The 23,755-nt window shown below is 42.0% G+C and overlaps 1 protein-coding gene across 1 annotated transcript in view; it reads left to right on the top strand.

The window, feature by feature from the left end:
* Nucleotides 1–10,065: 10,065 nt before the first annotated feature.
* The window catches only part of LOC128109277 (monoacylglycerol lipase ABHD6-like), a 42,326-nt gene continuing 28,636 nt past the window's right edge, over nt 10,066–23,755 (top strand). The window contains 2 exon segments of the mRNA XM_052736440.1: nt 10,066–10,152; nt 23,226–23,382. Of these exon segments, the coding sequence (XP_052592400.1) occupies nt 23,248–23,382 (135 nt within the window). The 5' untranslated portion in view covers nt 10,066–10,152; nt 23,226–23,247.

Here is a 23,755-nt window from a genome sequence, read left to right as displayed (position 1 = left end):
CTTCTGCTTCCGAACTGCCTGTGTGGAAAGACTGGGAGGTCAAGGCCTTAAGGGTGTGACCACCTTTTCAAAGTTTTGAGCTAAGTCTGCTGAAGTGAGCATACATAGATTGTGTTTTCAAACAAATGGTATCAGCTCAAAATCGAATGCTCAGGTCAGGCTTTCATTTTGTAATGGGGAAATTTCCTGTAAGCTTTCTCTACTGTATAGTCCCCTCCAGGAAGACAAGAACCCCTCTTCATAAATACAGACCCTTGGACAGGTGACCCCTTGCTTCAGGGAGGATCTTTTGATTATCAGTGACCAAAATGAATTATCCTAAAGCAATCTCATTTTTGAAAGCCAAGATCCCACTCCATGAGAAGAAAACCTCCAACCCTAGAACATATAAGGTTAATGATGAACATGCTGCAAGGAGAGAGATTTGAAAAAAGCAAAATTGTTAAGTCTGCCGAGGACTAATCAAGCACATTGTTCCCTGGAGTCCAGAAAATTGAAACAAGTGCTTCAGAAAGGTTGAAAAGATGTCCACGTCATACTTTGGTTTACTTTGTCTGCAAACCTGTGTTTCCCTCTTCCCTGTGCTATCAGTGGCTCCAGAATTCAGGGTGTGGGGGAGGTAGTAATGATGGCTACTGCTAGTCTTCGGAGGCCACTGCCAGAGGGCTCTTTGTCCCTCCAAACGGCACTTGTTTCCCTCTCCTGGCTGATCTCCCATGCTCATCTGCAGGCTGAGGCAGCCCGGGACAAATCAACCTTGGTCTCACTGATGACTGGAGCAGGACTTCTGGGATGGGAGTGTTAGGTAGTGGTAGAACCCTCACCTAGCCTACCTGAGGTCCTGGGTTTGGTATCCAGCACGATAAACAAAATGAACTTGCAAATGTCTACGGTCTATGCCACTGCCTAAAGTCAAGTTTAATACCTGAGGGCCATGCTGCAGCTGGGGGCCATGCTTCAGCTGGGGGCCATGTTGAGGTTTGTGGCAGTGGCCTCTGCTGCCACCTGAGACCATGGTGGTGGTCACTGGTCCACAGTTCTGCTGCTCCAGAGGGCCGTGGTGGGTTCTGTGGTCCTGCAGCTAGGGTCATGTTGATGTCTGGCCTGTGTTACACCAAAGGCCAGGCAGAGGTCTGTGGTCTGTGCTGCAGCCTAAAGTCATGTATACGTCCATGGGCCATGCTGCTGCTGGGGACCATATTGATGCCCATCACTCATGTAACCCCAGCAGCCATGTTGGTGTCCTTGGCCTGTACTGCTGCCACAGAAAATTATGTGTCCATGGCCTCTGCTGCAGCAGAGGTCTGTGTTGATGTCCATGGTCTATACTGCCACCGGAGACCAAGCTGCAGTCCATGGAATGTGCTGAGACCAGAAACCATGTGGAAGTCCATGATCTCTCCTCCTGCTGACTATAAAGGGCAAGGAAGCTACTTCTGCAGTGAAATCAATGACTGCATGTAAGATGAATTGCTAAATGGTCTTATTAATAAAAAATCTGGAGCCAGATATTAGGGTGAAAACTGAGAGATCAGAGGAATAGGACAAACCACAGCCAACCTCATCCCACCAACTCCTCAGCCTCCAGAGAGAGCTGCTTCCTGTATACTCACACCTGTATCCTTTCTGTCCCTGCCCTCTCACTTCCTCTCTCCGCCCCGCTACATCACTTTCCTCTCTCCACCCAGCTCTATCACTTCCTGTTTGTCAGTACAGACCTCCAGACCTCAATGGTTAACTAGTGCTGGGAATTAAAGGCATGTGCCACTACACCTGGCTCTGTTCCCAGTGTGGCCTTGAACTCACAGAGATCCAGAAGAATCTCTGCCTCTCAAGTAATAGGATTAAAGGCATGTGCTACCACTGCCTGACCTCTATGTTTAGTATAGTGGCTAGATTTTCCCTCTGATCCTCAGATAAGCTTTATTGGGATGCACAAATGAAATATTGCCACATTTTCCCTTTTTTTGTCTAAAATAAAAAAGTTTTAACTAATATAAGAAAAACTATATACAATAAGTACAATAACTATATACAATATATGCAGGCAATAAATACATCCACAATGTCTAGTCCATGGTTCTTCAGGTTCCTGCTTCACAGAAAGACTACCAGATATTCTACAGAACACAGGGAGAAGCAACTAAAAAGCTCTAGGCCTATTGGATGAAAAATGGATGCCCCACACTGTCCAGGCAGACAGATGTCTCTGTCATTTCTCATATTTTGGAAGTTGCTTGCTTGCACTTCCTGTTCAACTAGGTAATATTATATCCTTCTGGGGTTTTTGATGGAGTTGAAGACTAGACAGTTATAATTATAATTTTCCTTGGTTATGATAAAAGATAAATTAGATATGAAACTTTAGATTCACAAATAAAGGATAGATGATAGAATATTTTCTTTAATTTAGTCAAATACAAATAGACTAGATATTGTAACTATAATTATTGCTTGATAACCATTCTATTATATGTAATTTTACTACATTAAAATTAAAACCTTCCTTTTTGATTAGACAAAAAAGGAGAAGTGCTGTGGGATGTCTTTCTCTATGCTGTGAATATGTGTTGCTATGATTGGTTAATAAAGCTGCTCTGGCCTATGGTGAGTCAGGTTATAGCCAGGCAAGAAATTCAGAGAGTGAGACAGGAAGAGGAGAGGAGAGGTGAGAGAGATGCCAGCCTGCTGCCCAAGGAACAGCATGCCAGCAGACCGGTAAGCCATGGAATGCGTGGCAAAATGTAGATTAATAGAAATGGGTTAGTTATAAGAGCTAGCTAGCAAGAAGTCTGCCATAGGCCATACAGTTGTAGACAATATTAAGCATCTGGATGATTATTTTATAAGCTGCTGAGGGACCACAGGGCTGGGCAGGACCAGAGGAATTAGGGACTGGAGAAACTTGGGACTGGAAAAAACTTTCAATACAACTGCAGACTCACAGTTGAGAAAGAGGGACATAGAAGGCTTCTGTGGTGGCCTCTACCCTCCCCTTCCCCCTTCCCCCTCCCCCCAAAGTAACAGCCTAGACAGAAAGCCACCGAAGAGAACTCTTAAAAACTGTGATAAGGGCCGGGCGGTGGTGGCGCACGCCTTTAATCCCAGCACTCGGGAGGCAGAGCCAGGCAGATCTCTGTGAGTTCGAGGCCAGCCTGGGCTACCAAGTGAGTTCCAGGAAAGGCGCAAAGCTACACAGAGAAACCCTGTCTCGAAAAACCAAAAAAAAAAAAAAAAAAAACTGTGATAAGGATGCTGAAGTATATAGCTTTCTATAATTGATGGCTTGTGGTGGGGGTGGGGGAGGTTTTTCTTTCCTGCCCAGTCTTGTAGCCATTTCTAAATAATCACTCAGAGGCTTAATAATGCTTATTAATTAATAATTAGTTACACTTATTAATAATAATTAATAAATGTTTGGCTGATGGTTTAGGCTTATTGCTAGTTAGCTCTTACATTTAAATTAACCCAATTCTGATAATCTAAGTATTGCTACATGGCTGGGTCTTCTGGCATATTGTTCCTTGGGCAACTAGATGGTGTCTCCCAAACTCTGCCCTTTTTCTCCTGTATGTTTGCTTGGATTTCCCACCTGACTTTGCCCTGCCTTGCCATAGTCCAAAGCAGCTTTACTTATCAACCAATGAGAGGAACGCATATTCACAGTGTACAGAAGGACATTAAACATCATTTCCCCTTTTCTATCTATCAAAAAGGAAGGTTTTAACTTTAACATTATAAAATTACATATAATAAAACAGTTATCAAGCAAGAATTACAGTTACAATATCTAGTCTATTTGTATTTGGCAAATTAAAGGAAATACTTTATCGTTTATCCTATCTTTGTGAGTCTAAAGTTTCATATCTAATTTATCTTTTATTATAACTAAGAAAAGCTATAATTATAGCTATTTAGTCTTCAACTCCATCAAAGACCCCAGAAGGATATAATATTACCTGAGTAAACAGGAAGTGCATTGCAAGAAACTTCCAAAAATCTAGAATGACAGAGACATCTGCCTGCCTAGACAGTCATCCAAAGTTTCTGTGTACTGTTGGGGTATCCATCTTCAGTCTACAGGCCTAGAGTACCTGGAAGACTTTTTAGTGAAGCAGGAAATTTGAAGGATTGTCTCACCTATATTGGCAAAGTCTGTCAGCCACTTTCCTCTGTGTCCTGAAGAATGCTTGCCAGTTTCTTCTATGCAGCAGGAACCTGAAGGACCATCCCACCTTATTTTGGCAAAGTTTAGTGGTCACTTTTCTGTGGGTCTTACATATCCAGTTTATACAGCATACTGTCAAGCAGTCCGGGCAAGAGTAGTCTCTTTCTCAAATGACTAGCCATGCCACATTGTAAGGGGTTTCTTTGATGCCCAACATCCTTTTTGAAGTAATTGGTGCTGCCAGGAGCAGACGTGTCTTATTATCATAAAAAGCCCAAGTTATTAAAACATTTTAAATGTCATGTCCTGTAGGTCTTTGAAGTATTTTAAGATTACCTAATTTTCTGAAATATATCTCTGCATACCTAGAAAACCTAACTAACATGACTATAAGTTTGACTATTATAGATGACTATTAATCTGTATTTCTTAATTATGCATTACATTTTTAAATGATTTGCATAAACATAATATTTAAAACAAGAGTAGAAATATACATACAGTATAAAAATTAACTTTAGTCTATTTGTTTCAATTAAATTTGTATCAATAAAACAAATGTAAAATATGTAAGATTGATAGTTGTTTTTTGGATTAAAGTAGATTCAATAATCTACCCTTTTATCCTATCATTTCTATATCCCCCCTTTTCCTTTTACAATGAGATCTCTGAATCTAATCTTCTTTGTTCAGCTTTTTTCTGACCATTACCAATACTAACTTGTAACCAACCCCCTAAACAATGACAAATATCCATAATTTATTTTGGGGAATGTGGGCATAGTTTTCTAGACTACTTCCTATTGATTGGGAGTGCTGGTAATCTTTGGGGACCCAGAGAAAATTTAAAATTATGTTCAAGTCCTAATTGGAGTAGTCTGTGAGGCTGGATCATCTCAGTCAGCAGCCTTGACCCTCTTCTGGATGCAGAACTCAGAGGAAACTGCAACAGAGGCATTTTGAGATGCTGGATCATCTGGGCCATTTGTTTTCATTGGTATCTGGTCTCCTCATCCTGAAAATGCATACAGTTTTAAAGGTAACATACATATCTGCATTAATGCAAGTATAGATTATACATTGTACATAAATCAGCCAAAGAAAATTTCTTGTCATGTGTTTGAGCAGGTAAGATACATATCATGTGTCTTGTAGTTCTTTCAGGTTTTTATGTCTGTAGTCAAAATTTCAGGGGGTCTTCCTCGATCAAATCTGATCATCTTTAATTTTGAATGAATCCATTGCCTTTTATTTCCTGTAGAAACAAAAACATAACCCCTCTCCCAAAGTGGCATACCTTTGACTTAAATTTTGGAGTCAAGATATTCTTTAAAGTTATGTTGGTTTAATTCAGCAGCTTTTATAATCAAATGTCTCCTAGTAGTCAAAAATTTTAAAGACAGCACAATAATACATAATCCAGACTTTCTGTGCATTTTCCATCCTCAAGTGGCTTGTTTTCTTTGTATTACTTTACTCCCCTTTCTAAGGACTTTATTTTACTGTTTTAAATCTATATTTTAATTTAAGGCTGTATATATATATTTTATCTTTTCTCTCTCAAGCCCAAGCACATCTTTTAAACACACCATGACCAATTTAGAGGCCTTTCTATCTGAATCTGTTTTTACTGTGTTTCTTAACCCTATTTTCTGTATGAACAAAAGCTAAATCTGCCCTACAGCATGCTGCCAAAGCTTGTGCTGATAGCTTAAGCATGCAGGCATTGGCTGGGAGAAGCCTCTCGGTACTGTGGCCCCTATGAGAGGCTCCTGCAGAAACCCAGCACATGACTTGGCTCATGGTAGTAGTTGGTGGCCAGCTCCATTTCCCAGGCACCACAGCTGGCATGAGAGTCTAGGAAGCCCAGTGTGGCTCTTTTTTTTGTTAAAGCTTTCTCAGATTTTATGTGGATGTATGGGTAGCACGTTGAGCACCAAATGTAAATGGAGACTTTTCTCTGTCCTGCCCGTTCCTGTAGCCATTTCCAAATAATCATTCAGAGGCTTAATGTTACTTATAAATGTTTGGCCAGTGGCTCAGGCTTATTGCTAGCTAGCTCCTACAATTAAATTAACCCATTTCTATTAATCTATATATTGTCACATGTCCATGGCCTTTACCAGTCTCCTGGCACGTTGTTCCTTGGGCGGCTGGATGGCGTCTCCCGACTCTGCCCTCCTTCTTCGGTAGCTCTACTTGGGTTTCCTACCTGATCCCATCCTGCTTTTACCATAGGCCAAAGCAGCTTTATTTATCAACCAACAAGAGCAACAGATATTCACAGCATACACAAGGACATCTCACATCACTCCCTTCTCCCCTCTCTTCCCTTTTTTCTCCATGCCCCCACTCTTCTTTCCTGCATTCTTTTATTTGAAAAAAATATGTAATGTACAAACAGGCACAAAAAAATAGAACAAAAAACTCTGAATTTTCAATATCCAAAACAAGCACCTGTCTCATTTGGTCAGATTTGCTCTCAGAATTCTAATTTGTTTTCTTTCCCTTTTCTTTTCAAAAAGCTGGTTGATAGGATGAGACTCCCAATCATTCTGGCATTTTCTTCACTCTCTGCTCTCTGATGTATTCACTTCCTGCCAAACCCCTGTGCTGTGAAACTGGGGTGTGTCTCTGAACAGTTCATTCTTTGTATTTTCACATATGTATATGTACATCCACAAGATACACATGACTGTGTTAGTGTGCTTTAAGTGTTTTTTGTTGCTTAGTGATTATTTATGAAGAGAAACATGTGTACTGATGTATGTGTATAGAACCAGCGGATTTCTTTTAAGGGCTGTGCACTGTTCCATGGTACAAGTGAAGCAGACTTCCCTGACTCATTCCCTTTTCAGGGTGAGCTTTTAGGTCATTGCTAAGTTTTGTGATACTAAAACAAGTGTGAAGATCCTCTTCCTAGCATGTGCCTCCTCCTCATATGTATGTTCATTGAGCCCTGCACATCTACCTGGTAGAATCAGTACGGATAGACTCTGCAGTGACGTTTTGACAAGTACAATAAAAGCTCTCACTAGAATAATGTACCAGTTCGTGATTCTTCCAGGAGTAATCGGAATATTACATTATTTTCCTCACATCTTAGACAACATTGAATTTTGCCAGGCCTTTTCATGTTAACTACTTGGATGGAAGGAAAATGAAATCTTATTATTTTAATTTCCTTTTTCTTCCTGACCAGTGACTGATCTTCTTACATTCATGATCCACTGTCCTTTCTTCTTTGAATAACCCCCATTCCTCTGTTGTGCTCTGCTGTCTATTTCTTTTTTTTTTAACTTTAGAAGGTTTCTTATATGTTCTGATTTCTTGTTCCCTGTCTGCCAAATGTGTGCCCTGTGTCCACCAAGGCATGACTGGCTCACAGGAAGGTCACTCTTCAGATGCTGAGATTGTCTTACTATCTAGCTTAGTCCTGCATCGTTGAGAAGTCAGGCGTAAACCTCTGCTTCCAGGGTGTTGCCAGTCCTTTGGATCTGCTGTCCGGTCCCCACTGTCTCCACACAGACTGGCTGCAGTTTTCTTCTTCAGGTTTCCTAGAGAGGCTACTCAGTGACTTACCTCCAGTTTATTCTCACCAAAGAGTCAGAGAGACCTTACTACAATGCAAGTCAGCTCTTGGTTCACCTCAAGGCAGAACCTTACTTTACACCTTGCACTAAATAAAAGCTTGGGTGACAGCAGGGGTCCAGACCCCAGCTGCTGGACCTTGCCTTCTCATCCCACCTCTCTTGCCTCACTGTAGCAGTCATACTGCTTTCTCTCCCAGTACATCAACATTCCCGGGTGCATTCTGCACCCTCTGCTTGGAAAGGTCTTCATCCCAAGCTGTCTTTCTGTTTTCTGTATCTCATTCAGGTTTTGCCTGAGATATTCATTCCCAGTGAGATCTTTCTTAATTTCCTTGTTTAAAAAATGCAGACACCTCCCCAAATTCACTGTGCTTATTTCTTAGGGTGGCATTCAAAACATACTGCAAATTGAGAAGCTTACAACAGAAATGCTTTTTTGTCTGGTGGCTCTGGAGACTGTCACTCTGAAATCTGGACCATGCCCCCACCCCCGGGGGGGGGATCTCCCAGGGAATGGCTGGGGGTGGGGGTGGGGTGGCCTCTTGCTGACTTATTGTGACTTGCTAGCAAACAGCATCCTTTGCCTTGCAGCAGCCTCACGCTAGTCCCCATCATCATAGGGCATTCTCCTGCTGTGTGGCTGTCTTCACATGGTATTCCTCTTAGATGTAAACACTCCTACTAGATTTGGTCCATCTTATTCCAGTGTGACATCATCTCAGCCTTTGTCTTCAACTACTCTACTTCGCTCTCTGGAACTGAAAAATAGGAATTCAGTCTCTCCCTCCCTCCTTCCTTTCCTCCCTCCCTCCCTCCCCTCCTCCCTATCTCCTACCTTGGGCAGGGAAGAGGGAGGCAACAACATTCTGCAGAAGACTCAGTGACATATAATCCACCCAGGAAGTTGCCATCCTTACTTTATCTGTCTGTTTTCCCTTATGAGATATCTGTAGAATGTGAAGCTATTGTGTTCAGTGCTGTAGAGAACACTGCCTGGGGACTCTGTAGTCTGTAAGTGTTTGCTGATGATGGATGACTGATTTCAGTCACAGTGTGAGCAGAACAAGTAACATGATAAGGAGCAAAATAATTGGATTTTAAAAGAGGAAATAATGACCCTTATACAAAAATCACAGAAAATGAACTAGTGTCTGTGACTATGGCATGTTTTATTTCAAAAAAGGGCCCATGAAGGAAAAGCCAAGGTGGAGATTACAGCAGAGAGGGGGTGACCAGTTGGGGATGTCATTGAGTCATTTGTGGGCAGCAGAGTCTGTTGACCTCTTAGTCACTTTCACACAATGAAAAACATCCTGTACTAAATGCATCTCTCGTATTATTATGCCCATTTGACAGGGATAGAATGAAAAGATCAGGTAGACTGAGCAGCTGTGCAGGACCTAAACCTAGTAGCTGTATAAAATGCCTGTTCTCCTTCGTGCTGGCTAGTTTATGTCAACTTGACACGAGCTAGAATCATCCCGAGGAGAGAAACATATCCATAAGACCTGTAAGATCTGGCTGTAGGCAAGCCTATAAGGCATTTTCTTGATTAGTGACTGATGTGGGAGGACCCAGCCTGTTGTGGGTGGGGCCACTCCAGGGTTGATAGCAGGCCAACAAATTATGAGGAGCAAGCTAGTAAGCAGCACTCCTCCTGGTCTCTCCATTAGTTAACGCCTTTCGGTTCCTACCCTGCTTCAGTTCTGGCCCTGATTTTCCTCAGTATAAGATGAAATGAAGCTTTTCTTCCCCAAGTTGATTTTGGTCATGGTGTTTTATTACAGCAATAGAAACCCTAGTAAGACATCTTACTTGTAATCAGTTGCAGTTGGTACTAGTATTTCAAAGGAGAGGAAGTTAAATGATCCACAAGTGACTCTTCAGTGGATTTGACATAGAATTCCACAAAGCTAGAGAAGTATTCTCCTGACTGTAACCTGGGTCAACCTCATTGTTTTGTACAATAGAAATTCCAGTATTAGGACTGTCTAATTTGTGAGGAGGCCAGATGGTGCATTTAGGAATGCCCAGGGGTGGGAATCAGAATATGGACAGCTAAAGCACCATTCCGACCCTGCCTTTGTGTGGTACTACGTGAAACAGCATCACTCCTCTGAGCCCTATTCTCCTGTAGAGTAATGACAATGGTATTGAAGCTGCATTATGCCTTTCTAGACCTTTAAACAGTTCCTGATGCAGCCATGCCAGCTCAGTGTTCTTCACGACTGTTTTCATGACGTGCTGTCTAGAAGCTGTCCAGCTTGCTGCTGAGTGATTATCTGAACTTCTTCATCTAGGTAGGCTTCCTGGGACAATTTGCTCGGTCACTCCTGCAAAAACTTTTCATCTTGCACTGAGGACACCAAGGAGGCAGCACTCGTGTGAAAGGTAGTGTTTGCTTAATTTCATTTCTTTTTAAAAAAACGTGGTAAATTGACTTACTGTAGGGATGTCCTTATGGTATTAGTCACGTTCTTTTTCATATAAATAGAACTTTTATGATGGTGTTTACAGCTAGATTTCCTTAGAGAACCTACCCTCTCTCTGCTTCTATTTGTAGGGGCCATTTTAAAATAGGAATATAAATATTATGTCAGCTAAATAAAAGAATGATGGGTTGCCTTTCTGAAGGATAGTGTTGCCCCCGCTTCCTATGAAGTGCAGGTGAACTGTCACCTGACTGACATGCCATTAGTTGTTCTTCACCCATTCTGTTGGCACACATATTTAATAATTTTTATGTATGAAAAGAAAGGCTAAATAGTCACAAAGCCACATTTTAATGCCTTGTGTGACTTTGACGTTCAGGCAAACTCTTCAGTAACTTTTTCCTAAAGCCTTAAGTCTGTGTAGTTGTTGTTAGTTTTATGAATATCATTTGGACACTGGTTTACAGTTTCTAAAATGTTTTCATGTGTCTTATTTTCTTAATTCATAAAAGAGTATATTATAAACTGTGCTCTCGTATCAGAGTGGTCTTGAAATTTATTTGGTTAAATAAAAGGTAGCTTAGTTAAGAGAGAGAAACTACAAATAAAGCTCTCAGCCTTCAAAGAAACTAAAACCAGAACTTCCTAGTAACCAAAGAATGTTTCATCTTAAACCCCAGCATGTTGTAAAACACACCTTTGACCTCTTAATTTCCCTGTTCTACAGAGGGAGAAGGGAATTAAAATTGAAAAGAAACACAATTGAGTTTAAATACATTCTAATAAAAAGAAACTGGAAATGGGGCAAAGGACACTAGGTCAAGCAGTTTTCTTTAGCTTACTATACTTCAATTAACCTCAGGGTGGATGGATGATGGATACAGGTCACAATGTGTAGCCTAGGCTAGCTTCAAAGCTATGGTCCTCTTCCTTCAGCCTCCCAAGTGCTGGGATTACAGGCATGTACCACTAGGCTTTGCTTCACCTTTATTTCCTTCCTTCCTGATAGGGCCTTATGTAGCCCAGGCTGGCCTGGTACTCATATGTACCTAAAGATGGCCTTGAGCTCCTAATCCTCCTACCTCCCGCCCAAGTGCTAGGATTACAGGTTTGCACTACCATGCCAGGCTTTTGTAGTCCTGGGAGTCAAATCCAGGCTTCCTTTCATGTTAGACAAGCACTCAACCAACTGAGGTCCATCTCTAGCCAGCCTCAATTCTTAAATGAGTTTACAATCATATTTTCCCTGTTTCCTTCTTTGGATTACCTTAAAATGTACATAGAAAATGGAAGAACTTGGTTGAGAATTACTGATACTCTCCCAAAGTGTTGGACATTTGTTATTTGAAAAATACTCCTCTGATAATAGAAACAGCAGTTTGTTGGTTTGGCTTGGCTTTTTTTTTTAACTATAAGTACACAGCACTTAGTGCATTTGTATTTGGCAGTACTTGGGCTATTACAACTATGGCTGACTCAACCTGTCCATATGCTGGCCCAACAAGAAATGCTGGTTTTCTGTTTTTGTTAGGATACTAATTTCAAAACAAAACAAAACAAAAATATATCATATCCCATTTCCCAGCCAACATATATAAACTATCTTCTCTGTATTCCCTAAATTCTTGGTCATTTGCCAACTACCCTTGTAAGTAGTTCAGTTAATAGCAACCCACTACCTTGATTCTACTCTCCTAGAAAGGAGATTGGAGGGGTTGCTTCCTGTTTTGTTTGTTTGATTGGTTGATTGCAGTATTGGCAATTGAACCCAGGACCTCACACATGCTCACCAGACATTCACCCACTTGCTACACTAGCCTGAACTCACCACCTTAAGAGAACTTTTTCTATCCTCAGAATTGTTAGAAACTAAACTTGTGTGTAGTTCATTACTATGGGAAATGCGGTGACACTCTTGCTTCTCTCAAGCCTTCTCTTCTCCAATACAGAGCTCAGAAGGACAAGGTGGTGTCCCCCTTCAGGTCACTCCTCATAAGTGTCCTTCAAATGTGGCTCTTTGGAAACTAAAAGCTTCCCTCCACTGTTCACTCAGGGGCTCCCAAAGTGTGTAAGTGTGTGTCCTGTGATGACATTTTTTTTTTTTTTTGGTTTTTCGAGACAGGGTTTCTCTGTATAGTTTTGGTGCCTGTCCTGGATCTCGCTCTGTAGACCAGGCTGGCCTCGAACTCACAGAGATCCACCTGGCTCTGCCTCCCGAGTGCTGGGATTAAGCCTGGCTTAATGATGACATTCTTGGTATGAGAACTTTGAGGTCACCTGTGCATCACTGTCTACCTATAGCCTGTGGTGGGTGCTATGTCTCCTGTAAATACTACCAAAGACTCTTGACTACACTTTGAGAGGAAGCCGAAGCAATTCCAGTCTCCTTCACTTTTGGATGACAAATACAGCCAGCCATAGGTCATTTACCCACAGCATGAGACAGAGTTGAAACACACCACATTATTCCACTGAAGATTACCACTAATACATAGCATTTTCTTTGTAGTACCTTAAAAGATAAGACCTGAGCTAGGTGGTGGTGGCACATGCCTTTAATTCCAGCACTCAGGAGGCAGAGGCAGGTGGATCTCTGTGAGTTCAAGGCCAGCCTGGTCTAAAACATGAGTTCCAGGACAGCCAGGACTGTTACACAGAAAAAAACCTGTCTCAAAAAATAAAAGGCAAGACCTGGTTTCCATACAGTTAGCATATGTCTGGTCAGTGATCTCTGTAAATGTAATTACTACCTGCTGTATTCTGAATTACAGGATCTTGTACTGGGAAACAGATGGGTTAAATTTCCCGCCAGAACATTTTCTGAGTATTTGGTGCCAAGGAAATGGTCCTAGTTGTAGAAGACCCTAGTTTAAGTCCATTTTTTTTTCTGGCTGTGTTACCCTCAGCTTGTTATTTAATCTGAAGTCTACAAGCTACCTACAAAGTAAGAGTACAACTCCTATAGTGTTGGGAGAACAGTGAGATTATATGGCAGGCTTTCATAAGTTGAAAGCACCACCCAAATGTAAGGTCCCTTAATGGAAACTCTTTCAAAATTAAAAATAAAAGCATACCTATATTAACTAATGTGTGTGTGTGTGTGTGTGTGTGTGTGTGTGTGTGTGTGTGTGTGTGTGTGTGTATTACATATTATATATTCATGTCAAATGAAGTTTTATACCTAGTAAGGTTATGAGGAAATACATTGAAAATTTTGAACGTTAGGTTTTGATTCATGGGTAAATGCTGTATACATGAAAGGGAGAATCAGTTATTTCAGGGCAGTGGCTCTCTGTGGCTTTTCCTTTAAAGTCTTTCTGAGTACTCAGTTCAGGTCAATAAACTTTTATTGACCACTCATTGGGCCACACCCAGTAATGCACTCTCTGGATAGAGATAACTATGAATGCGCACTTGTAGCATGAATTCTAATTGGTCTTAATAATAAAAACCCAGAGTCAGATATAGGGGTAAATGCTGAAATATCAGAGAGACAAAGGAGCAAGCCACAGCTCCACCAACTCCTCAGCCTGAAAGGGGGTAAGCTCCTGTCTCCTCCAGCCTTGTATTCCTCTCTCTGCCCAGCCATATCACGTCCTGTCTCCACCTCCCTAGTGCTGGGATTAAAGGCATGAGCCTCCACTGCCTGGCTCTGTTTCTCTTTTAGACTGGATCAATCTCATGTAGCCCAGGGTGGCCTTGAACTCCTGGTCTTCCTACTTCTTCCCCCCAAGTGCTAGGATTGAAGGTATGTGCCACCACTTCCTGGCCTCTATGGTTAACTAGTGGCTAGCTCCACACTCTGATCTCCAGGCAAGCTTTGTTAGAGCACAAGCAAAATATCACCACACCTGCTCATCTTGGGGACTCCCAGTTCATACAGTCTTTCTCAGAGGTTATTGTTTAAACTGATTGAGTATGTCTGGGATAGAACAGCCCATAATTGTAATTTTCTGAAACAGTCATCTCAAGTAACTAGTGAGTAAGAGTTTAACTCTGCACTGAGAAAAGTTCAGAGGGGTTTCGAGTCTTTGTGTGTATAATAAAGGATACTGAACTATACAAATGTCCTACTCAAAGAACATAATAGTGGATTTGTCCTCTGCATTCTCTGTTGTTGCTGTTGTTTGAGACTTGTTCTTCCCATGCCAGCCAGGACATATAGACCAGGCCTGCTTCAAAACTCGGGGCAACCTGCCTCAGCCTCCCACTTTCTGGAACTAGAGGCATATGCAACCTTGCCTATTTGTTCCCTGGACTTTTAAACTGATTTTTATGTACCTATGTGAAATATGGGAAAGCAAGCCTGCAGAATGATACCCCCGGGGACCCTGGCATCACAGCTTGCAATAGCTCTCACCCCACTTTGCTCTTCCTCCAACACTTGTCCCATATTTCCTCCTCTCTGTGTATGTGTTTTTCTCACACTCTGGTTCCTCTTAGACTAGCAGTGCATCAGTGTCCAGGTGCTTCCCCTTCCTTTTTCCATTGCCAGCACCCCTAGACATGTCAACTTTATTCAAAACAACTTCTATCATTTTTCTAGGTACTAACGAGTACCAGTTAGTATTTTAAAAAGCCATAATGGGCTGTTGGTTGATTAATGACCACACACACACCAAAACAAAACAAAAAACCATAGGATCAAAACAGAAATCGAAAGTAATATTGGAGTCTGGGAGTGTGGCTCAGTTGGTAGAGTACCTGCCTAGCATACTTGAAACTCTGGGTTCAATCTCCAACACTGCATAAACCAGGTATAGTAGTACATTCCTATAATCACATCATTTAAGAGGTGGATGCAGAGGAATGAGAAGTTCCAGGTCATCCTCAGCTACATAATGAGTTCAAGTCCAGCCTGAACTACATGAGGCTCTCTAATTTAAAAAAAAATACGTTTTTTTTGGTGGTATATGCCTGAAATCCCAGCACTCGGGAGGCTGAGGCAAGAGAATAACTAGTTTGAGGTTAACCTGGGTTTCATAGTGAGATGCTCTCAAAACAGACAAAAATCTGGAGGTTCAACTAATAGTCTGTCTTTATGATCTGTGTTTCTAAAGGTGATTTCTGTGACATCTCTCCTAGCATTGCTTCTTGAATACAATGACTTGGCAGGTGACTTCTCAAGAATGGATCTGTACTGCTTCACCATTATATCCCCAGGGCCTAACAATGTGCCATGCATATGGTATTTGGTTGATATCATCCAGCAGAAAGAAATTCAGAGGCAAACTCAGAGGGATTGGGATGAAATTGCTGAGGCTTTTCTGCTGTGGATATCGCTCTGTATAAATAAACACTGATTGGCCAGTAGCCAAACAGGAAGTATAGGCGGGACTAACAGAGAGGAGAGTTGAGGGAACAGGAAGGCAGAGAGGGAGACTGCCTGGAGCCACCGCCAGGACAAGCAAGCTGTAAGGTACCAATAAGCCACGAGCCACGTGGCAAAGTATATATTAATAGAAATGGGCTAAATATAAGAGTAAGAGCTAGACAATGATAGGCCTGAGCTAATGGCCAAGCAGTTTGAATAATGTAAGCATCTGTGTGTTTATTTTATAAGTGGGCTCCGGGACTGGCGGGACTTGGTGGGACCCAGAGAGAAAAGCTCTCCAGCTACACTTTTCAGCTTATGATTTTCTCCAAGCTTACTCTAATTCTAGACAAGTTTCTTGCCTCCTGTTTAAAGCGGTTACTACTTAAATCATCTAATTCAACACATGTCCATTGGCTGCTCTGCCTGTCCATGTTGATGACTCAAAAGCGAGTTGAAATGTGAGTTGATATGTCTTCCGTCCCCATGGAGGTGGTGAATAACTGTTGGGGAATGTCTGGAGGGGAATATGACAAGAATGCATTTAAGTTCTGGATCCACACGATCCACATGTGCTTCTCGAATTGTCTTTTCTACTAGAGCCAATTCCTTCTCAGCTTCGGCTGATAATTCTCTTGGACTATTTAATTCTTTGTCCCCTTCTAGAGTATTAGCCAAATTTTGTATTCCATCTTTGGGTATTCCCATGATACCCAGTAAGTTGGAAATGCTTCCTAATAACTTTTGAAAATCATTAAGAGTCTTCAACCGATCTCTCCTTAGCTGTACCTTTTGGGGTCTAATTTTTTGTAGCTCTATCTTATATCCTAAGTAGTTAATAGAATCTCCTCTTTGTATTTTTTCAGGAGCAATTTGCAGTCCCCAGCGAGGCAAAATTTTTTTTTACTTCTTCAAACATGCTTTCTAATGTATCTAACTTTGGATCAGCTAATAGGATATCATCCATATAGTGATAAATTATGGATTGTGGAAACTTTACACGAATTATCTCCAATGGTTTCTGCACAAAGTATTGGCACAAAGTAGGGCTGTTTAACATTCCCTGTGGGAGGACCTTCCATTGATATCTCTTGACTGGCTGAGAATTGTTATAATTAGGTACTGTGAAGGCAAATTTTTCTCTATCATTTTCTTGTAAGGGTATGGTAAAGAAACAGTCTTTTAAGTCAATAACTATTATAGGCCATTCTTTAGGTAGCAGAGAGGGCAAGGGCATCCCAGTCTGTAGGGAACCCATTGGCTGAATTACTTTATTAATAGCTCTCAGATCTGTCAGCATTCTCCAATTACCAGACTTTTTTTAAATAACAAATACAGGAGAATTCCAAGGGCTGGTAGATTCTTCAATGTGTTGAGCATTTAACTGAACTGCTCTTGAACCAGCTGTTCTAAAGCTTGTAGCTTGTCTTTTGTCAAAGGCCATTGTCCAACCCAGACAGGTTTATTAGTTAGCCATTTTAAAGGTAAGGCAGTTGGTACTTCTGAGGGTTCAATAGCAGTTGTGCTCTGTTTGTGAACAGCCTGAATGGTTGGTGCCTGATTTTTATAGCATGTGATATTATTCCTAGAAACATGCATTTGTCTGTATTCTTTTTCTGAAAGTGTAGGAATTTTAATCTGGGTATTCCACTGTTGTAACAGATCTCGTCCCCAAAGATTTACTGCTACATTTGCTACATATGGCTTCAGCCTTCCTCTCTGTCCTTCTGGCCCTATGCATTCAACCCATCTCGAACTCTGTTTTATCTGAGATAGGGTGCCAATCCCTAAAAGTTGGACATCTACCTCTTGAAGAGGCCAATTTGGATGCCATGATTTTGGTGTAATTATAGTCACATCTGCACCAGTGTCTACCAGTCCCTCCATAACCAGGCCATTAATTCGAATTCTAAGCTTTGGTCTTTGATCATTTATGGAAGTCTGCCAAAATATTTGTTTTATAGTGTTCTTTGTAAACTGTGATCCATCCATCAGAGCTGTTTTATCATCCATTGCAGTATCGGTTTTTACATTAGGCATTGGTTTATTCAGTTGTCTTGGAGAGGAATTTCTTCCACAGTGGCTGGGAATGTTCATACTACATTGGATTTGGGGGCCTGCAAGAGGCCCCCTGAGGTGTTTCCCGCCAGTAAAGGGTTACCTCGTATATCTATTTTTGATCTGCACTCACTGGTCCAATGTCGGCCTTTGCCACACCTTCTACATAATCCGGGAGGTGGTTGGGGTCTCCTGTTTAGGCTATTCCTAAAAGGAATATTACTCCTAGGAGTACCCCACGTACAGTTTTTACTTATATGACCTGGGGTACCACATTTAAAACATTTGGTAACACGGGGCCTTCTTTCACCTCTGGGATTTGTCTCTCCTATCCAAGCCTCATTACTGTAGTTACGAGACTCAACACCATTAGTATACTGAATCCATTCTTCCAAAGGAGCTGATCTGATCTTTAATGGTGTAAGTATTCTTCTGCATTCTGCATTAGCATTGTCAAATGCCAAGGACTCAGTTAATACTTTTCTTAATTCTTTATCTGATACAGCTCTTGTTATAGCTGTGTTCAGTCTTTGTAAAAAATCAGTGAAGGGTTCGTGTGGTCCCTGAAATATCTTTGTGTATACCTCAGTTGGTTTTCCAGGTTCTGGAATTTTTTCCCAAGCGTTTAGAGCTGCTGTACGGCATAGGGATATGGTATGCTCATCATAAATGGCTTGTACATTCCCGTCAGCAAAACATCCCTCACCAAGTATTTGATCTTGAGAGATCACGAAACCTCTGAGTTTGCCTTGTTGTTCTAAAATTTTTGCCTCTTCTCTCAACCAGCTTTTCCACTGTAGCTGCTGGCTATATTCTAGAACAGCTGAAATTAACTGATGCCAGTCATCTGGGATGATTCTATGTGAGGTAGACCACGAATTTAATATCTGTTTTACGTACGTGGAGTGTATCCCATATGTAACTACTGCTTCCTTTATATTTTTAAAGTCCCTTGTTGAAATTGGTTGTAATGTATATGTATTATATGGCTCAGGGTGTGTGTCATCCGCTGGCTTCTCATGGATGATAACAGGATAAGCCATTGTGTGAGAGCCATTTGGAGATGTTACAACCTCTATGGTCTTGCCCTTCTGCTTATTAGGTCCCTTGTCATGTTTACTGAGAGTTTCTTCTAAGGCCTGCAAACGAGCACCTAGGGTCTGTTCTATGGAGTGAGCCTCCTCTCTGGCAAGGGACTCCAGATTCCTCATGGAATCATAGAAGTTTTTATGTTCCTCAGAAACACATGATTCCATGGACCTTATCTTATCAATTAATGATAATCTTTCTTCCTTATATAGTGTCTGGAGAGTTAGTGTTCTGTCCATTAAATATTCACATTTATTATCAATAAGATCAATTTTTGGTACAAGCCTGTTTTGTAAATCCTGATCAGCAGATTCCAGAGAAAGAATCTTTCTCTCTAAGGTCTCATTGCTATCCCTTAAAGCAGATTCCAGAGATAGAATCTTTTTCTGTAAGCCTTCATTGCTCTCGCTTAAAGCCTGTATCAGTCCCAATAATGACTCATCTTTGTTCTTGTTATTAAACCAGTGTTTGAACACTGTGTGGATTATTACAATGAATGCCAAAATGGTACAGGCCAGATATGCCTTAGGAAGGTCGTATATTTCCAGGAAGATGTCATTCATCATACAAGCAAAAAGGTTTTCGAATTCTTGTGAGGTAATGTTGTCAGCCATATTACAAGAATTACCCAAATTTGTTAGTCAATTTTAAGGTGTAAAATTATCAGGTGCCTTTGCTTACCTTTCGTGGTTTTGGGGGGTGTAGTAGTACTTTTCAGCCAGCAGGTGGCGTTGGTACAGCTCCAAAGCAGGGCCTGCTGGTGATCTTGGCTGACTGCAGCTCGCTGGAGTCAAGATGGCGGGAGCCGGAGCCGGCGCCGGCACTCGGGAAGCCTGGGAGTGCCTCTTTCGCTGGTCTCGGGGCTAAGCTAGGGAACTGAGACCGGACTAGCTGCTCCCTCTTTAGAGAATGGAACCCTGTAGGTGTTCCCTGGTTATATGGAACTTTGCAGGCAGGTTTAGGTACCCCGCCAGCTGGGGAGGAGGCTGAGGGTGGGAGCCACCCAGGCCTTTGGAATTTGCCCCACGTGAGCGCCAGATATTGGTGAAATTATTAAGGCCACTCCACGTAGTTAAAAGGAGATTTATTTAATGGCGTAACTTACAAATTAAGGGATAGGTAGGTCGCGGAGTCTGGGGAAGGTGTATCGCAGTCCAGCGGTGTTCTCTGGAGCTCTGCTTGGTACACCTCTCCAGTCCAGGGTCCCGCAACCGAGAGAGAGCCCGCCGATCCAGATCTCGGGTCCCCAGGCACCTCCTTTCGCCCCGCCTTGTAGGCGTGACAGTTGCCGAAGTCTCAATGGGGGTTGGAACTTCCAGATCAAAGCTGGAATGGCTACCCACTACACTATTGTGCTCAATTGGCCATACACAGTTCAGATAGCACTCGCGTCTGTTCGCAGCAAGTGCAGTGTATTGGACGCAAGAGATGCTACTGTTCTTGTCAGTTTCCTAAGCAGAGTTGAACTATATATGACCCGTGTGTGTAGAAAGCACAGTTCTTTTGTTCTGAATAAGCTGACTGTTCTGGCTCTGTAGGACACACAGTAGAGTAGAAGAGTGCTGTTTTCTTAAAAGAAGAGTGTGTTTCTTGTTAGGTGAGCTAGAGTTGAATTCCCTTTCATAAAGGGTGTTGAATCACATGCAGTTTCTGGTCCTAGCAGCAAGATTTGTTTTCTGGTAAGGAGAGTCACTATTGTGCTCAATTGGCCATACACAGTGCAGATAGCACTTGCGACTGTTCCCAGCAAGTGCAGTGTAGTGGACGCAAGAGAAGCTACTGTCCTTGTCAGTTTCCTAAGCAGAGTTGAACTAGATATGGCCCGTGTGTGTAGGAAGCACAGTTCTTTTGTTCTGAGCAAGCTGACTGTTCTGGCTCTATAGGAAACAGAGTAGAGTAGAAGAGTGCTGCTTTCTCAAGAGCAGAGTGTGTTTCTTGTAAGGCGAGCTGGAGTTGAATTCCCTTACACAAACAGAGTTGAATCACATGCAGTTTCTGGTCCTAGCAGCAAGAGTTGTTTTCTGGTAAGGAGAGTCACTATTGTGCTCAATTGGCCATACACAGTGCAGATAGCACTCGCGTCTGTTCCCGGCAAGTGCAGTGTATTGGACGCAAGAGAAGCTACTGTTCTTGTCAGTTTCCTAAGCAGAGTTGAACTCGATATCGCCCATGTGTGTAGGAAGCACAGTTCTTTTGTTCTGAGCAAGCTGACTGTTCTGGCTCTATAGGAAACAGAGTAGAGTAGAAGAGTGCTGCTTTCTCAAGAGCAGAGTGTGTTTCTTGTAAGGCGAGCTGGAGTTGAATTCCCTTACACAAACAGAGTTGAATCACATGCAGTTTCTGGTCCTAGCAGCAAGAGTTGTTTTCTGGTAAGGAGAGTCACTATTGTGCTCAATTGGCCATACACAGTGCAGATAGCACTCGCGTCTGTTCCCGGCAAGTGCAGTGTATTGGACGCAAGAGAAGCTACTGTTCTTGTCAGTTTCCTAAGCAGAGTTGAACTCGATATCGCCCATGTGTGTAGGAAGCACAGTTCTTTTGTTCTGAGCAAGCTGACTGTTCTGGCTCTATAGGAAACAGAGTAGAGTAGAAGAGTGCTGCTTTCTCAAAAGCAGAGTGTGTTTCTTTTAACGAGCTACAGTTTAATTCCCTTTCATAAACGGAGTTGAATCCCATGCAGTTTCTGGTCCTAGCAGCAAGAGTTGTTTTCTGGTAAGGAGAGTCACTCACTATTGTGCTCAATTGGCCATACACAGAGCAAAGAGCACTCGTGACTGTTCCCAGCAAGTGCAGCGTATTGGACGCAAGAGAAGCTACTGTTCTTGTCAGTTTCCTAAGCAGAGTTGAACTAGATATGGCCCGTGTGTGTAGGAAGCACAGTTTTTTGGTTCTGAGCAAGCTGACTCTTCTGGCTCTATAGGAAACACAGTAGAGAAGAGTGATGCTTTCTCAAAAGCAGAGTGTATTTCTTATAAGATGAGCTAGAGTTGAATTCTGTTTCATAAACGGAGTTGAATCACATGCAGTTTCTGGTCCTAGCAGCAAGAGTTGTTTTTTGGTAAGGAGAGACACTATTGTGCTCAATTGGCCATACACAGTGCAAATAGCACTCGCGTCTGTTCCCAGCAAGTGCAGTGTTTTGGACGCAAGAGAAGCTACTGTTCTTGTCAGTTTCCTAAGCAGAGTTGAACTAGATATGGCCCGTATGTGTAGGAAGCACAGTTCTTTTGTTCTGAGCAAGCTGACTGTTCTGGCTCTATAGGAAACACTGTAGAGTAGAAGAGTGCTGTCTTCTTAAAAGCAGAGTGTGTTTCTTGTAAGGCGAGCTAGAGTTGAATTCCCTTTCATAAACGGAGTTGAATCACATGCAGTGTCTGGTCCTAGCAGCAAGATTTGTTTTCTGGTAAGGAGAGTCACTATTGTGCTCAATTGGCCATACACAGTGCAAATAGCACTCGCGTCTGTTCCCAGCAAGTGCAGTGTATTGGACGCAAGAGAATCTACTGTTCTTGTCAGTTTCCTAAGCAGAGTTGAACTAGATATGGCCCGTGTGTATGGAACCATTACTTAGAGTAATGAAATAGGCCTACTTTTTTCCTATAAAGAGCCTTATGCTAGCCAATTTTATTATTGTTTTAATGTTTTGAGTAGGCAATGCAGTCATTGCAAAAGGATCAAAAGGAATGTATTTCTAGCTCTCGCTGGTCCCTCTGTTTCCTTTCCTACTCTTCACCTCATTCTCTGCTTCCACTCCAGATCCTTGATAGTGCCTTGTAGATACAGGTAAACGTGATAATATAGCTTGACTTCTTTTTTCCCTTAGGTAACACAAAACAAACACTGTTTTGGTCACTTGATTTTGCAAGACTTGGTTGTTACTGTGGTAAAAGTCTATTAGAGAGAAGATATTGGGATGATTTAATTACATTTCATCTTTGAAGAGATTTTTTTGCAGGCTGAGAGTTCAATTTGTTTCAATGGTAATTTTGTATTGAAATAGACTTGGGGCCAAACTACAGCCTTGCCAAGGCTTATATAACTAATAGAAGCTGAGCCTTCAGCCGTTGCCATATGCTGTGAGGAACAAAGCCAGAGAACAGTCAGTGCATGTAGGTCTTGAGCACTGAGTTCTGGAGCCTTGAGAGCTGTCTCACAAAAAATGTGTTGTGTGTGGTGTCCTGTTTTGTTTTTCATTCAGGTGCTAGTTCTTTATTACTTTTAGTTTTTTCATTTCTTTATTACCATATATTAATTGCACAGCATATTGAGTTTTATGACGACATTTCCATGCATGTATGTAATGTATATTGATCCTGTTACTCTCTGCTATCCACTCATCATCACCCCCAACACACACACATACACACTGTGCTGGTCCCCTTCTGTTTTCCAAACATGTGTAACATACTTCTCTTCTTAGTGCTCCTTGAGGGGGAAGTAAAGGACAAGAGCTGGGAGATATGGCTTGGAGTTATATTGCCACCAAGTAGTATCTCTAGAGAGAACCTGTGCCCCTCCCAAAGCCACGTACCCTGAACATGCTGCTTGTGTCTTGCCTTTCTTCACCCTAGGTACTGGCGGAGGACACTGGGTATGCAAGTCCGCTATGTACACCATGAGGACTATCAGTTCTGTTACTCCTTCCGGGGCAGGCCAGGACACAAACCGTCCATCCTCATGCTCCATGGATTCTCTGCACACAAGGATATGTGGCTCAGTGTAGTCAAGGTACACTTCCAGACTCTTCTCTCTTAAAAGGGGTGGACCACAGTTCAAATTCATCTTTAAATTAATGAAATATATAATATATTACTGAGACTCTTTTTTTTGCATTACAGAATTGATTGGGTAGTATTTTAAAAACTGTGTCTCTGGAATCTTCTTACCATGGAGATATTTTTAGGCATGGGGAGGGTTGGGGATGTTTCAGCACAGCTCTACCTCAGAACTGCCATGATGGTGGTCAAGGCTGGGCCTTTTCCAAAAGTGTTTGTTCTTAAACATTCTTTTCCTTTCCCTGCCTACCCCCAAAATCCTCTTCCTTCTGCTATTTGTTCTTTTTTCTTTTCCTTAATCATTTAGAGAAATGGTCTTGATCTGG

The sequence above is a fragment of the Peromyscus californicus genome, unplaced genomic scaffold (assembly GCF_007827085.1).
Source record: "Peromyscus californicus insignis strain IS unplaced genomic scaffold, ASM782708v3 Scaffold_14__1_contigs__length_90479793_seg_1, whole genome shotgun sequence".
Lineage (NCBI taxonomy): Eukaryota > Metazoa > Chordata > Mammalia > Rodentia > Cricetidae > Peromyscus > Peromyscus californicus.
The sequence above is the reverse complement of the archived record's forward strand: the minus strand, read 5'-3'. Positions and strand labels throughout refer to the sequence as shown.